Below are 17160 nucleotides of genomic sequence, written 5' to 3'. Positions count from 1 at the left end.
GAGTGTTTTCCCCTTGATGCCCATTCACCTCTATTTGAACTGATCCCCTTGATGTCACACTTGTTGAATTGCTGCATTCACATCAAGAGTAGTCACTCTCAACTCAACTGTGGAACTGAGCTCTTTGGTCCCTGTTTGAACCAAACTGTCATGAGGTTTGAAGCCCTGTGAAACTCAAACTGAAAGATGTTGACAAGTGCTGCTTGATGGCATGGTTGATGACACCTTCCATTGCTTACTGAAGGTGGAAGATGGCATTTATGTTACTTATATTTGAGTGTTGTTGACTACCTTTGTATGTCTCAAGAAACTGGTTGTCACCAGTGATTAAAGTGGCTGTCTGGTTATAGTCCTGTTTCGTGCTGAAGCATGTGAAGGTTGTATGCAGTCCTGGCTTGACTGTTGTCTGTAAGGTTTGAAAAGTTGCATTTCAATTAGCCCCATGTTTTCAAAATTTTGTATTTAAATACAAGCGATGCACCATTTGGGATATGGAGGAAGTGTATAGTTTTTGAAATCAGACAACCAAATTAAAAACTAATGATACAAGAAATAGGAGACAGTAGATTATATGACCTTTTGAATCAGCTGTATCATTTGGTAAGGCCATGGTTGATCTGATCTTGGTCATGACTACGTTTTCCAACTGTGTACCATAACCCTTGACTATGTTTAGACCAAAATTCTGTTTGTGTTGGCTTTGAATGTACTCAATCAATTGTCTGTACTCAGTGACTTGTCTTCGTAAAATTCTAAAGACTCTCAAATATTCATGCTTATCTTGCAAGGGATTCCCTTTATTCTGAAACTGTGCCCACCAGTTCTAGATTCTCCTATGATGTAAAACATCCTTTCAGGATTGTTTAAGTAAGGTCTCCTCTTGTTCTTCTGAACTCCAATGACTACAACCTTTCTTCATAAGTCAACTCCTTTTATCTCCAGAACCAAATTTGTGTATCTCCTCTGGACTGCCTCTAATGCATATATAATCCTTAATAAGGAGCCCATAATTTGTAATATTCTACATGTGGTTTCATCAATGTCCTGTGCAGTTGCAGCAAAACTTCCATTTATATTCTTTTTATTCCATAGCAACGGCCAATATTCCATCTGCCTTCCTCATAACTTGGTGTACCTACATCGTAATTTAGTGTTTCATGTATAAGGACATGCAAACTCTCTACACAATGGCGTTTTGTTGTCTCTTTCAATTTATAAAACATCCTTTTTGATTCTTCCTACCAAAGTGGATAACATTATATTACATTCCATCTGCCATATTCTTGCCCAGTCACTAATCCTATTTATATTTCTTTGCAAACTTTTCGCGTACTCCTCACAGTTTGTTTTCCCACTTGTCAGATTTCAGTAGAGTACACCGATCTCTTCATTTGTCATTAATGTAGATTGTAAGTGGCCTGTGGCATTCTACTAGTTACACTTTACCACCATGAAAATGACCTGTTTATACCAATTTTTTTTGTTATTTAGCTGATCCTCTATCTTTGCTAATATTTTACTCCCATGCCATGACTCTTGTACTGTAACTGTTTGTGGTACCTTTCCAAATCTTCTGGAAATCTAAATATGTTCCATCTGTTGCTACTCCCTTATCTACCTTCCTCACTACTTTCACAAAGAAATGTAATAAATTGTATTTTTATTTAGAATTTCCTTTCATTAAACCATGTTGACTCTGCTTAATTGTATGATAAGTTTCTAAATGCTTTACTGCTACTTCCTTCATGATTGTTACTTTTAAAATTATAGTTCATTTAGGGCATAATTGAAGAACGTGGTAATTAGATGGTGAATTCATTGACAAATGTTTAAAAAAATATGCTGGTCAAATCATGTCATTTTGTTTTTGGAATTTTCTATCTGGAAGGTGCCACCTCTGCTCAGAAATGTTTTTTTTTGTTGTTCCTGATGCTCATAAAAAGAAAATACTCTGGAAATGTACATACATGGAAAGAAGAAAGATTTATTAATTCTTTGGGATACTTTGATTTTCTTGTTGAATGGCATAATGAGCTATTCTTTTGGAGACAATACTGCCTGCACTGAATTTAGAATGAAAGAAGTAATTTTAAATTGTGATGAATAAAATATAAAACGTATTCCAAGGTTTGAAAATCTGTAATGCTCTATTTTGCTAGTTCATTTTACTTTTGACTTTCCTCTCTCTGTTGGCTAACTCAGAGGACAGTGATAATAAATTGTCTGTTTAGCCACCAGGGGTAAGTATGGAGCCTTGTGTGTGGGCACAGAATTTGTGAGGATTACTGTTCTTTAGCATACAGGTCAAATTCTACATTTGAATCACCAAGAAAGCATTTTTTTTTAAATTCCATGGAGGAAAAGAGCTGGTAAGAATAAGTGCAAATAAGACTGAGTCGTCAGAGTTTGAAAACTGGATTTCTAGGTTCAGGGGCAGAATAGACTCCTGTGACTTGGTCCTTAAAATCCTGTTGAATGTCTGGTGGTGTTTTAAGGATAAAACACATCTTTAAAAAAAAAATGCAGTGGAATTTGCTATCACATATTTACTACATCTTTTGCTTGCTTACAGGAGTCTGTGGAAGCACTTTCGAGCAGTCAGCCTGTGTTTGTTCTTGCTGGTATTTCCAGCTTATATGGCCTACATGATTTCTCAGTTTTTCCAGATGGACTTTTGGCTGCTTATCATTATCTCTAGCAGTGTTCTGACTTCATTGCAGGTAATGGATCAATTTTTATTTTGCAATCCCACAATGATGTGTTGGCATTGCTGCACTGCAATGTCCTCATAAAATATGACCTTTCAGATCCTTTAATTTTAGTGCTGCAAGTTGGTAGCATATAAACAAGTTACTAGTGACATTTTGATGAGATCAGGGATTTCTGTGAAAAATTAGCACATGCCTGTTATTTTTTTTCAACCCTTTCAACCCTCCTGCCTTGCCCCCTCCCTCCTCCACCCCCCCAAAAAAATTCCTTTTTCATAAGAACATAAATCAGAGCAAGAGTAGACCGTGTACCTGCTGTGTTAATAAGATCATGGCTGAACCCCAACTCTTCCACGTCATACCTGAATGCTAAATCCCTTGTTCCCATTTAAATCCAAAAAAAAATGTTTTGAACATACACAAAACTAAGCATTCATAACCCCATGGGGGAGAGAATTCCAAATATTCCTAACTCCGAATGTGGAATTTTTTTTCTCAGTGCAAAATATCACGTCACCTGAGAAGCAAGGAAGGCTCTGGCCATGATTTCCCACTTCTCACTGGCTACAAATGTTAAAAACTAACAGCAGGAAAATGGCCCATAATATCAGCTGCACCATTCAGTATGAACATGGCTACCTCGCTGCCACTTTCCTGCACTGTCCCCATATTCCTTGATTACCCTAGCGTCCAAAAATGCATTGTCTGTGTCTTCATTATTATACTCAGCATCTGAATTGCCATTGTCCTCAAGACAATTCCAAAGATTCACCATACCCTGGGTGAAGAAATTTCTTCTTGCCGTGCTCCTAAATGGCCAACCCCATCTAGACATCCTACCCAGGGAAAATATCATTCCCGCATAGCCTTTGAAAGCTTCTTTGATTTTTGCATGTTTCAAGGAGACCATTTCTCATCTAAATTCTCAGCTAAACTCACTAAAGTATGAGCCCATTTGGCTTAAGCTTCCCTCATAGGGAAAATCCTCCAACTCGGAAATCAATCTGGTGAAACTTTGCCCTCTCTGCGTTGTGACTAGGAAAACCAGATCTCCGCACAATATCTCAGTTATGGCTCACCACGATCCTGTACAATTGCAGTAAGATGCCTTCACTCTTGTACTCAAATCCTCTTCAACAGCCATAATGCCATTTGCCGCCTTAATTTCTTGCTGTATCCACATATTAACTTTCAGTGATTCATGTGCAAGGATGTAAAAATCTCTCGAACCACAACACCCTTCAGAATTACATTTTAATTATACTCAGCTTTTGTGGGTTTTGTTTCCTCCATGTTTGCATTTTTGTACCATGTGCCATATCTTTGTCCATTCACTTGGCCTGCCCAAATCCCCTGAAGTCTCTTTGCTGCATCCTAATAACTAACAATGCTTTGTATCATCAGCAAACTTAGCTATATTATACTTGGTTTCCTCATCCAAATAATTGATGTAGAATATGAACAGCAGGGCCCCCACTACCTATCTCTACAGCACCCCACTAGTCACAAGCTCCCAAGCTGAAAATTACCTTTTTTATTCCTACTCTGTTATTTGTCAGCCAGCCAGTCCTCAATTTGTTCCTGAGTACCATGAGCACTGAATTTTTTGAAGAAGTGACCAAGAAGATGGACAAGGGAAGTGCGGTAGATGTGGTCTGTATGAACTTTAGCAAGGCCTTTGACAAGGTACCATGTGGTAGTCTAGTCCAGAAAGTTGGATCATGTGGAATCCAGGGTGGGCTAGCCATCGGGTACAAAATTGATGGTAGGAGCCAGTTGTGGTGGCCTTACTGGAGGCCTGTGACCAGCGCTGTGTCACAGAATTGGTGCTGGGTCCACTGTTTGTCATTTATATTAACAATTTGAATGAGACCGTAGGTGGCATGGTTAGTAAGTTTGCGGATGATACTAAAATTGGTGATATATTGGACAATGAAGAAGGTCATCTCAGATTATAACGGGATCTTGATCGACTGGGCCAGTGGCTGAGGAACGCCAGGTGAAGTTTTAATTCAAATAATTGTGAGGTGTTGCATTTTGGTTAGACAAAACTGGGCAGGACTTAGACAGTAAGTGGTAGGGTCCTGGAGAATGTTGTCGAACAGAGTCCTAGGGGTGCAAGTACATCATTCCTTGAAAGTGGCAACATGGGTAGATAGAGTGGTGAAGACGTTAGGCACGCTTGCCTTTATCAGAATATTGAGTTCAGGGATTGGGATGTCATGTTACAGCTGTACAAGACATTGGTAAGGCTACATTTGGAGCATTGCATACAGGTCTGATCATCCTGCTAAAAGGAAGGACGTCCTTAAACTTAGGATGCAGAAAATATTTGAGAATGCCACCAGGATTGGAGAGCTTGGGTCATAAGGGGAGGCTGGATAGGCGAGAACTTTTTCCCTGGAGTGTAGGAAGCTGAGGTGTGACATTATGGAGGGTTGTAAAATCATGAAGGGCATAGATAAGGTGAACAGCCAAAGTCTTTTTTCCCCAGGGTAGGGTAGTCTAAATCTAGAGGGCAGAGGCTTAAAGAGAGAGAGGAAAGATTTAAAAGGGACCTGCGAGGCAACTTTTTCCACACAGAGGGTCGTGAGTACGTGGAATGAGCTGCTAGAGGAAGAGCTACAGATGGGTACGATCATGTTATTTAAAAGGCATTTGGACAGGTACATACGCATTTTGGTCAGCATGGATGAGTTGGGCCAGAGGGCCCGTTTCTGTGCTGTATGACCCTGACTTAGTAACTTTTTGCGTGGCGCCTTAGAAAAGGCATTATGAAAGTTCAGAAACACCGTATCTGCCGGTCCTTCCCTGTTTATTCTGCCAGTTACAATCTCAAAGAACTCCAACAGATCCGTTAAACATGGTTTATTATGAAAGGTTTTCCTCCCTTTCATAAGTCTATTTCAACTTTGCTCACTCCTATTGTTACTTTCTGAAAGCCCTGCCATCACATCCTTAATAGTAGAGTCCAGTATTTTCTCTACTGTTGATGCTGGCTGAATAATCTGTAGTTCTTTATTTTCTCTTCCTCGTCTTTCTTAAATTGCTTTCCAATCTAACATTTCTAGAATCTGTGGAACTTTGGTAGATGACAACCAATGCCTCCATTACCTCTGAAGCTGCCTCTTTTACTACCTGGGGATCCCTTTTACTTTTTCCAGTATTTTATTTATTCAGTAATGTTAATTTCTTTTCATTTCCTCATTCACTTTGGACCTGCAATGCTCTGCTTTTTCTTGGAACTTTTCTGTGTCTTCAATGAAAACAGATGCAAAATATTTAATTTCTCTGCCATTTTCTCATTCCCTGGTATAATTTCTTCTGTCTGTAACTTTTGCTAATCTTTTCCTTTTTTTATATTTCTATAGAAGCTTTTGTGCTCTGTGTTTTTGTTTCTTGCTGGATTGCTTTTATATTCTACTTTCCCCTTATTAGTGACTTGTGCTCTTGCTGAATTCTGAAGTTTTTGCTCACTGTTCCTTTTAACAATGTAAGCCTTTGCTTTTGATCTAATATTCACTTTTAACTTGTCACTATGGTTGGACCTCGATCTGTTTGTTTTTTGTGCCTTGAAGTGTTATATTTCCTTTAAATTATGTATTACTTAAAAGATAGCCATTGCTTGTTTATCGTCATACCTTTTAATTTAGTTTTCTAATCTACCGTATTCAGCTTGCACATCAAACTTTTGTAGTTTGCTTTGTTTAGATTGAGGACCATCTTCAGATTTCATTTCAGTCCTTGCATAAAGTTCTGTTATATTATTAATACTCTTCTCTGAGCACCCCTTAACCACCAGTTTATTAATCCTTTCTAATTGCACAATACTTGATTTGAAGTGTATTTTTTTTGTCATTGTTTCCTTAACATTCTGATTTCAAAAATCAATCTCTTAAACATGCCGTGCATTTATCCTCCATGCTGTTACCGCTCAGTTTATTTGTAGATTGTGTTGGCTACATGTGCCTCTAATTTCCTGAATAACACTGCTGTACATGACTCATTGACAGCTCCCACCAGTGTTTTATGCTTCCTCTTTTTTTCCCATTTTGGTATTCTCTTCTAAAAGTTTAAATATCCTATGGTCATTTGTAAACACATCTCTGCAATTATTTGTAGATACCATAAGTTCACCTATCATGTTTCCCATTCCCTGATGCATTGTAGTCTTTATTTCTCGGACTCGAGCTCATCAACCCTGAGCCAAAGTGCGTCAAGCTGCAGACATTTATTGCAGATGTGATCAACGTGGATCATACTGGCTTCCATCACCTCCCACATAAACAAATTGCCTGTCTTGCTGTGCCTGACTTGCCTTATTTAATTCAGTCTGTTTAATTCATTAAATGCAAAGCTTCATCGTAGTTCTTTGCTCACCAGGTCCACTCTGTGTACATTGAACTAAGTGGGCACTGCATTCTGCGTTTAAGCAATCTGTGTCCTGGCAGAATCCACAGACTGATTCCCAGGTTCCACAAGTTCTGAGGAGTTGACTTCATTTAAACATTTCTGCTCGTTATTTTATAACCTGGCAGGTTAAAGCTGGTAGTTCACCAGTTTGTATTGCTCATTTATCACCACAAATGAAAATGGAATCTAACAATAAAACTCGGCCATTGAATATTTGAAATGAACTCACCCCTTTGCCCTGCACTCAGCTGGTACAGTATGCTTTGCTAACACGTGTATAAGACTTGAAGACTGTTTAAAAGGAACAGAGACTAGAGCAAAGAACTGCTTGAGAATCAGCCAAACATCAGTTGTGAGCAAACTATTGGAAAATAATTTGTACTGTCTCTCAGAATTATCTTTGAATCGAGGACAGTTAGTGAGGCTGCAGAAAGGAGGGTTGTTGGATGTAGGAGTCCCTGGCTTAACCATAACCCCAGTCCCGCTTTTAAGCATAACGCTCCTCTGCCAGAATCAATGGCAAGTCCAGGCGGACAATTTGGCTGCCAACATTTGACCTCCGGCACATCTTGGACTTCCCCCTTGCACTGTGCATGTGCAAAATTGTGAATGGCTGATAGCTGTTATTCCCTTTCTAAACAATTCGCTTTCAGCCAGCACAATTTAACACATTATTTATAGTTAAAGCTATGGGAACAGGCAATATTTTGCCTGCAGTGCTAGAGATGTATGTGAGAATAACCCCATCTCTTGCTGGTTTTGACAGAATAAGGTGGAGAATTGAGTAGGGCAAAGCTGGACCAAAAAACTAATTTAGCTTATTCCTGGCCCATCAGTATCTTTTCAGTCATCAGCATAGTGATGGATAATATCAGCAACAATACCATTAAGAGACACTTCACTAGTAACCCACTTACTAACATTGGATTTCTTTTCACCAAGACCAATTAGCTTCAGATACGATTATGGTCTGCCCAAATATATTGAATTCCAGAGGTGAATTAATGGTGCCTGCTCTTGAAATTGAAGCAGCCTCTAATTGAATGTAGAACCAAAGAGCCTGGGTAAACTTGGTCAGTGGAAATGGAGAGGAAAACTCTGCATGAGCTAAAGTAATAGCCTTTACAAAGGTGAATACAGTTGTTGGAGATTCAAGATTTCACTCCCAGAACGTTGCTGTGTGATTTCCCCAAAGTGGTCTTTAGCCCTGCCAATTTCAATTTCTTCATCACTGCCCTTCCCCCAAAATAAGGTCAGCAAAAGGATATGCATTATTGATAGCACAATATTCAATTCCATTCTGAACTCCTTTGTAAATGTGTCTGCTCAGGTCTGCTTGCACGAAGGACTAGACCATTTTCTGGCATGAACTGATGAGTGGAAAGTGATATTCAAGTCACAAAAGTACCAAACAATGATGGTCTCCAACAAGTCTGACTAACCATGTGCAGACAAAGTTTGTAGGCAGTGGATTGCTAAGTGGACAAAAATGTTGCAAATGATATTCAGCCTTGAACTGTAAGGTAATGTGTTTGAGATGTGCAATTAAACAAAGGAAGACGAAGCAATTGAATACTGAGAAGTGCAGAAGAACAAAGACAACCTGGAATGCATGTCCAACAGAAGAAAATGTTTTCCTCGCGCTGACTCTGGTCTTTCTGTCAGTCTCATTGCACCTTTGCCTTCTGCTTATCGATACTCTGACCAAATAGTTTTCATTATTCTAGCTAAGCCCTTTATGATTTTAAATGTGCTCATCAAATCTTCTCTTCATCTTCTCTACTCAAGAGAACACCCAGCTTCCTCAGCCTATTCACATTTCTATGATTCCTCCTCCTCTACAACTATTCTAGTGTATCTTTACGTGCACTGCAAAACTTTCTTGTCTGTGTTCATTGTGTTCAGAATTCCAGGTGGAACTAGCTCTTCATATGAATTTACTGCAGCTTCACCTTTTGTACTTTATAAAGCCCAGGTTCCTATATCCTTTAACTTTTTTTTAATTTACCTTGTCCTGCCACCTTCAGTTTGTTTTACAGTATCTTTAAAATTGTTCCATTTAGCCTGCATTGCCTCTTCTGTTCTTCATGCCAAAATATATCATCTCACACATTTCTGTGTTGAATTTAATCTGCCACATATTTGTCTGGCAGAGGTTCAATGAGTGGCTAATTTTAAGTTAACTCTTGCTGAAATGCCTTCACTTGTTTTGTTCCTAAAGATAAGAAACACCCCCCGCCCTCCCAGTACTGGAATATTGGACTTCAAACAAAGAGATCTGTGTTTGATTTCCAGGTTATTTTGCCCAAGTATTTGTTCATGTTTTTAGGGTGGCAGTCTGAGTCTGGTAATTAAGGGAGTGGCCAAAAACACTCATGCAGGAGAACACTACTAGAAGAACGCTTGTAGAGAAGGGTGAAACTTTTTTCTTACACTACCTTAAGCCTGCTTTGAATCAGTCAACAAAAGAGAGGGTGCCCAATGATGTTGTGAGCTAAACCTTCCTTGACTGTGATGATTACCAACTTGTATCCCCATTGATTTACACTAACCTTGGCAGTATGCATTCATTGAGTTTCTAAATTGAAGATAATGGGATAAAATTCTTAGGTACATCATTCAGTTCAAACATGTAAAATCTTGGAGGAATTCTTGTCTTGAGTTTCAATAGGTTTAAACTTTCATTCTGATGACTGTTGATAGAAGAGTGGAATCTCGATTATATATTAAAAGAAAATCTGGTTTGGATTGATACATCTAACAGGTCTGTTAGTAGTTTGCAATGGAAATACTACATTTTTTTTCTGTTGGAGCACATCCTTTTCGACTTTGTTTAATTTATTAAATTTGAATATTTAAATCATTATCCACGTGTTAATATGTATTATAAACAATTTTTGCTAACGTGTAACTTCTCTAATTAGAGTTGGCATGTTTCGTTCCATGTAGACAAATTGATATTTGGTTGAAACTATGCTCTTAACACATCTTTCCATTGATAACAGGTACTCGGAACGCTCTTCATCTATATTCTTTTTATGGTGGAGGAGTTCAGTAAGGAACCAATGGAAAACCTTGATGATGTGATCTATTATGTGAATGGTACTTACCGCTTGCTTGAGTTCCTGGTGGCTTTGTGTGTTGTTGCCTATGGTATAGCAGAGACAATATTAGGAGAATGGACTTGGATGGGTTCATCCATCATCTTTGTCCATTCTTACTTCAATGTCTGGCTTCGAGCACAGTTGGGATGGAAGAGCTTTCTTCTCCGCAGGGATGCAGCAAACAAGATCAATTCGCTGCCAACTGCCACTAAAGAGCAGCTTGAAGAGCACAATGACATTTGTTCCATCTGTTACCAGGTATGTAGCATGGCACCAGTGAAACACTTAAACCCTGGCTTTAGTACCCAAACTGTCTCTTTCAGGACTATCACAATTGGCTGTCCTTATGTTCAGTTCACATTTTGTATGTGTATTTGCTTCTGCTAATTCCTAACTGCTATAAAATTCCTTTGATTATTTTCCATTGTGACTTGTGCTATGAAGTTGCTTTAATAATAACCAAAGCTTCTTTAAAGTAGAAGATGTTTAAAAGCTCTCAAGTGATTTGTTGTATTTAATTAGACCTTTACTGAAATTGAGGTTAAGAGTCAACTGCTAGCTGTAAGGGGCAAATGAAAGTATTGAGATAGCATTCGCATTTCACTGATGATCGTCCTTAATCTATTCATGCAAAAGCAGAAGTGACTTCTTGTGAAATAGAATCAGTATGCGAAGTTTTCTATTTTACTATGGGGGGGTGGGGGGGAGATTTTTTTTTCCAATGGAAAATAGAAATAGAGATACAAATTTCTTTGAAAGAAGTATTTTGCTGATGGTGCTTATCGAGCTTTTTAAAATATAATTTACACTTTTAAGCTTTATTAGCTTAATTGGAAATAATAGTCCATGAACTACAATAAGTTGCCTTCCTAAAATTTGAAATGGTAGTCATAACAATGGCTTTAATGGACAAAAATATGCTTGAAAGGCATTCTTAAACCAGGTGAAGGTTTGATTTGCAAGAGAATCTTCACTATAATTTTTTTAAAAAAGAGCTAGCATCTGCTTCCAGGTTAGCAGATGGCTGCTTAATTGAGTTGCAGGTTCTATTGAATTACATGTAAATTAGAAACCTATTGGTTTTGAGAATCACTGGCTTTATTGCACAGGTGGCTGTTTATTGAAGGTGACCAGAAGGACAGATTTTACTGTTTGCAGAAGTGTTGGGCTGCAGTTTGGCTCTTTGAGGTTCACTGAGGACTGTGCTTGATCATAAGTTCCTCCTTGATACAATTCTGTATTGCATTTGTACCTCATTCTCTTCCCTTTGCATGCAGTGCTTTGTAACTCAAGTGACTATTCTCAATGTGTGAGGTTGTACATTGTGGTGTTGGCATTCTATGGTATCATGCAGGAAATCACATCTAGCTTTCGTTATGCTTGTTTGTAGTATCACTGTTACTATCTCTAGTTTCACATGCAGGCTCACAGACATGTGCTCCAGTATGAGTCACTCCATAGGAATAGAGAAAACAAACCTTGTCTGACTTTACTCTACTCTTCCCTAACTCAGATGACTTGGCACACTGCTATAATTGAACCTAAGACAGCTAACGTGCATGGGTTTCCCACTAAGAATGTTTCTTTGTTCGTTTGCTAAAGAATCTATCTGCTTGTAGCTGAGCATCAGATTATTCTCATGCTGTCACGGTGCCTTCACCTGATTCTTCATTCCCTTTACTGTGGGAATAGTGTATGTTAACTTTGTGGCTATCTGTACCCTGACAAGTGTCTCTCAGAACCTCTCATAGGTCATGGAGTCGTGCAGTGCAGAGGTGAACCCTTCGGCCCACCTCATCCATGCCAACCTTTTTGTCTGTCCGTACTGGTCCTATTTGCCCACACTGGGTTTGTGTCCTTTGCCTTGCCTATTGGAGTGCCTTCTGCTTGAGCATAGTAATTGTGTCTGGATTCCTCTAGCAGTATGTTCCGGTGGAATATTGTGGTTTTGCACCCTCACCTTGTCAATTGTAGAGAGCAGTCATAGAATCACGTGCCATGGAAACAGGCTGTTCGGCCCAATTCATCCATGCCCACCAGTGGGGACCCTCCCGTTTTAATCCCATCTCCCAGCACTCCGTCCACAGCCTTTCATGCCTAAGTGATTCAAGTGCATGTTTAGACACTTGTTAAATGCTGTTAGTGACCCAGCTTCAACCATCTGGGTAGTGCATTCCAGGAACTTGCCACCCTCTGGGAGATGGAAGTCCCCCTCATATCCCCTCTAAATTTCCTCCCCCTTACCCTGCGCTCATGTCCTCAAGTTTATCTATCTCTGTTATGGGGAAAAGTACTATATATATATATATATATATAAAAAAAATAAAATTTTATGTAACTCGATCATAAACTTCATCAAAAAGGAAGAATTAAAGGAGATCTGATGGGAAATCTTCCCCACACTGAGTGCCAGATATCCAGAATGTGCCACCAGAGGAGGCAGTGAAACCAGACACAATCACCACACAGCAAGTGCACACCCACACTCCTTCCCCCTCCACCAACCCCAAACTGAGAAAGAGGGGCTGAGAAGCATTAGCCGGTGCACAGCCCCTGCCCTGGGAGAGAAAGGACTGTGGGACACCAGCCAGTGCATTGATATCCCCCCCGAGAGAGAGCAGCACTCAGTTTCAACTATTTTAGTTCCAGATGTTGATGCAGTGCACCTTGTGATGTACGTTTCATTATGAAGACACAAAAGACTATGGATGCTGTAACCTGGAGCAAAAAAACAAACCGCTGGAGGAACTTGGCAAATGAGGCAGCATCTGTGCATGCAGAGGGATGGTCGGGATTTGGGTCAAGACCTTGCATCCAGACTCATGCAGGGTTGCAACTTGAAACGTCGACCATCCCTCTGATTCCACAGCTGCTGCCTGACCCACTGAGTTCATCCAGCAGTTTGTTTTTTGTTTCATTATGAATGTACTACTTTTAAGCTGTGGGGCTCTACAAAATTTCTGAAACATAATGACATTATCATCATTCCTTAAGGAAATCTCATCCAGATTGTGAATAGAAGCTGGTCAAACTTTGACCAGTTCGGAAGTATTTACATTTTTGGTGATTATCCTCGATTCTGTTTAGCAACAAGAGGATGTGCACCCAGGTCAGGCAGGGGGCAGCACAACTGGAATGGCTACGTTGCATTAATTACCCACTGATGGTCAAAGCCTTGTCAATAAGTAACATTTTGGTTTCCAGGCACAGATTTGAACCAACAGGAGTCAGTAATTATGGAAAAGTAGGGAAAGTTATGTGAGAAAATCATTTTATGATCTGATGTTTCTTACCAAATTAAATTCTTTTCTCTTTAGGATATGCATTCTGCAGTGATTACACCATGCAGCCATTTCTTTCATTCGGCCTGTCTCAGGAAGTGGCTATACGTGCAGGAAACTTGTCCATTATGTCATCAGCAGCTGAAATCTCAAGGGCAGCAAGTCGGGGCAACACCACAGCAAGGGGCAGGCGAACAATTGCCCCCTAATGAGGGCAGAACAGAACAAGAATTGGACGGACAAGAGTCTCCTGGTCAAGTTTCAGATCCACCTTTAGGTTCTGAAGTTGGCGCTGTGGGGCACAACAGTGAGAGCCAGAAAGGTCTAAATACTGATTGTCTTTCTCATGGTGACCCAGGCACAGATGATCATCCATGTTCAGAAAATGGCAGAGCTGAGTTTCCATATCCAGCAGAACTTTCTGAGGATGAAGATCAGCAATTGTCTGCAAAACAACAGAATTTCAATGAACAATACATGGAGGTGTTAGATTCCCATGAAGCAACATTATCCTTAACCTGTCATGATACTGCAGTGATGTTAGAATAATGTTGGCAGTGGTTTTCAATTTGAACTTGTCAGTTTAAACAAAAGGGGGAAATAAGATGCATTTACAGAGAAACCGAATGTAATGTTCTCACAAGCAGGTCTGGAGACATTTTCTAAGAAGGGATCTAGTGATTTTGTTGCCACATCATCTTTACAGTATTAAGACAGCCATGACAGAATGGAGAGGATGTTTTTGTTAGATCTTTTGTAGGCATGAAATAATTAGATTGACTGGCGTATTATATTTATATATAATTAGAAGCTTTAAGCATGGTTAGAGTCACATGCTGCAAGCAGACTTTTTAATAAAAAAAAACAAAGTTTTGTAGCTCTATATTCAGCAACTGTAATTGCACTGTCATAGTTTATAGTGCATTCCAAAGTATTAACAAGTACCTGATGAAAGGTGCGTGAATAACTTTGGCTTCTCTTTACCTGCTCAATGAAGTAGACTGGAGTTTTTATGAACACTGTGATGCCTTTGGGGGTTCTTGAAGGGTCATAAGTGGGATGAACTTCAGGATACAGATAAGGCAGAGTTGCACGATAAATATGGCACGTTTGACTTCTGAAACCTGAGGGGTACAGTATTATTTTCAATTTATCTTATGATTTGTGGAAATGATTACATTAACTTGTATGATGAAACACAGCAAAAAGCCATTTTGTAGCTCTGATAGGTTTTGCACAGTTTTCTTTTCGGAAGAAGTGAATACTGATGTATTTTCTTAATTCATCATGGCTTAAGTAGGTAGGCTCACTTCTAAATTTACTTTACTGTGTGCGTTTGAACAGAAAAGGTAAATTTTTTTTATTAACAATGAGTGAACCAGAGAAATGGGAGTCTTACTCTGTAGCTTTTGAAAGTTGACATTCTTAATGTGAACAATTTGTGAACAAGCAAGCTGGTGTTGAATAATAAATGAAATCATGGATAGAATCATTCTGACCCAGTTCCTCAGGGACTTTATTTTGAGAATGTGTATGTCTGAATAAATGCACCAAGGTCATCAAATGCACTGATGCTGATTTCTCCCCTTTCAAAGTCACTGACTCCTGATGTAATTCTGTACAACTGAGTACAGTGAGGAATCAATCATGACATCATTGCTGGGTTTGTTCTTTCTCTCATTGCCATTCATGTGCACATTTGTTCAGCAAGGATGACTAAATAATAATCAGGAATGGGAACCTTGGCTGATTTTCATTTCCCCTTTATTGCCTAGAGATCACAAGGCCAATTTGTTACATTGGAATACTGCTTTGGTAGAGCCCAACTAACTTCTCACAAGCTATGAATTGAACTTGGAATCAGTTTGGTGAGATGAACTTCAATGTCTCCCACTGAATATTTCATCTTTGGCTTCTCGATTTTGTGGTCTGTATACCTCATTAGGTGTTGGTCTTCACTGTTCCATGCTGATTTTCCCTCATTTGGTTTATTTTATAGTGTTGCATACAGAAACTCCTTGTTTTGACTCGGTACGTATTTGAAGTCATTTGCTCAGTATACTCTTGATTGCAGCTTCAAATGTTTCATCTTCTCAGCTGTAAAACTTCATGAAAAATCAACACACATTCTCTGCACACTTTACATCAGTTTATTTAAATCTGTATTGGTTCTACTCAAGTGTCAGATGCATTTAGAAGAGTTAAGCCACTTAAAAGGGCTGACCTTGCAGATGATTTCTCAAAGCTTGCAATAATTTTAGTCATATGAGAGAGTAATCAATGTAAAGAAATCTTCCCATTTTTATGTCCTATGCCCACATGGGGCACATCTGCCGCATTTGATCCTCCACTGTTTCATTACCGCAAAGGATGTCAAAGGGACATGTTCATTGTTATTGTTCAGCAAACCAGTCAACCCAATAATCCTCACTAACCTCGGATGTCCAAAAATTGGGAGAACTGTCCTTTGGAAGGGTCAAGCGACAGTTTGACATTGTCTTTTACATGAAATCTCATCTTTTGGACAGGATTCCAGGTTCCTCCCTTAACTTCCACAGGTATGCCCCTTCTACCAGAAGGATCCAGAAGAGGTGACAGTGAATCACAGATGAGTGAGAATAGTCTGGTAGGTCTAGACCCCATGCAGAGCCATATCAGAAGGTCAAATGTAAGAAAGGAAGCTTCCTGTTGGTTACCACTTGCATTTTCTCAGCAAGTAAATTGGTGAATACTATTCATGATATATACTTGGCCAAGAGTTCCATTCTATTTAAATGGAAGGACCCTATACCCCCTACTACATTTCAATGGTTTTCTCAAACTATAACTTGTTTACACTTCGAAAAAATTAGGAGTGGTACTGTTGATCCTTCGCTTAAATTTGAGGAAGTTTGGAGTCCATTTATTAAATATTTCCATATGATATAAGCAGACCTTTTTCAAATCCCTTTCAATAACCTATGAATATAAAGAAGCAGAGCTGACAACATAATATCAGTCTAGTTTTTGTTTTCTTTGAAGATTTTAGTTTGCTTTTGTCTTATTTTTTTGGATTTGGGGGTTTTCTTTTCATGTGATCAAATTTCTTTTCAATTTCTTTTTTTTGCATTATGTACACTTAGTGAGAGAGCGGGAGGTCTAGATTACATATTTTACTCCTTGTGAGTATAAATATTAACTTATTGTTATCCCGATCTCTTTGTATCATATGTATAATTATTAATGTTATGTATATCAATTTGAATTAATTTGAAATTCAATAAAAAGATTGAAAATGAAAGAAAGATGTATACCAAGGGAAGGAAGGAAACATGAGACTCTGGGTATGGCATCTCCAAGGCCATTACAAAGAGTAGCTTGATAATAACACAATCTTGCTAGTGCTCTAAAGGACAAAGCTGCCGGACTGAGTCTGCAACAGGTACTGAGGAAACTTGTGTGAAGGGAAATTACATATCTCATCAATTAACGTGTTGCAGATTCATCTGTCCAAAATAGTATTGGTGGAATTGATTATTGCAGGGTCCTTCAGACTAAATCCTGTAGGAAGCCCTCTGTCATGTTTTTTTTAGGTAGTCCTTTGGGATCAAGGATAACTTCTGTTCCAGTTTTGTAGCTCCTGAGGTGGCTGATGAGGCCAATATGGATACTGCA

The 17160-nt window shown here is 39.1% G+C and overlaps 1 protein-coding gene across 1 annotated transcript in view; it reads left to right on the top strand.

Moving 5' to 3' along the window:
• Window positions 1-16626, top strand: part of rnf145a (ring finger protein 145a) — an 89636-nt gene extending 73010 nt beyond the window's left edge. The window contains exons 8-10 of the mRNA XM_052014554.1: window positions 2573-2720; window positions 10127-10483; window positions 13543-16626. Of these exons, the coding sequence (XP_051870514.1) occupies window positions 2573-2720; window positions 10127-10483; window positions 13543-14055 (1018 nt within the window). The 3' untranslated portion in view covers window positions 14056-16626. The remainder of the gene's footprint in view (window positions 1-2572; window positions 2721-10126; window positions 10484-13542) is intronic.
• Window positions 16627-17160: the final 534 nt, after the last annotated feature.

Source organism: Pristis pectinata, chromosome 4, assembly GCF_009764475.1.
Source record: "Pristis pectinata isolate sPriPec2 chromosome 4, sPriPec2.1.pri, whole genome shotgun sequence".
In the NCBI taxonomy this organism is placed as follows: domain Eukaryota; kingdom Metazoa; phylum Chordata; class Chondrichthyes; order Rhinopristiformes; family Pristidae; genus Pristis; species Pristis pectinata.
This window is presented reverse-complemented; position numbering and strand designations above follow the sequence as displayed.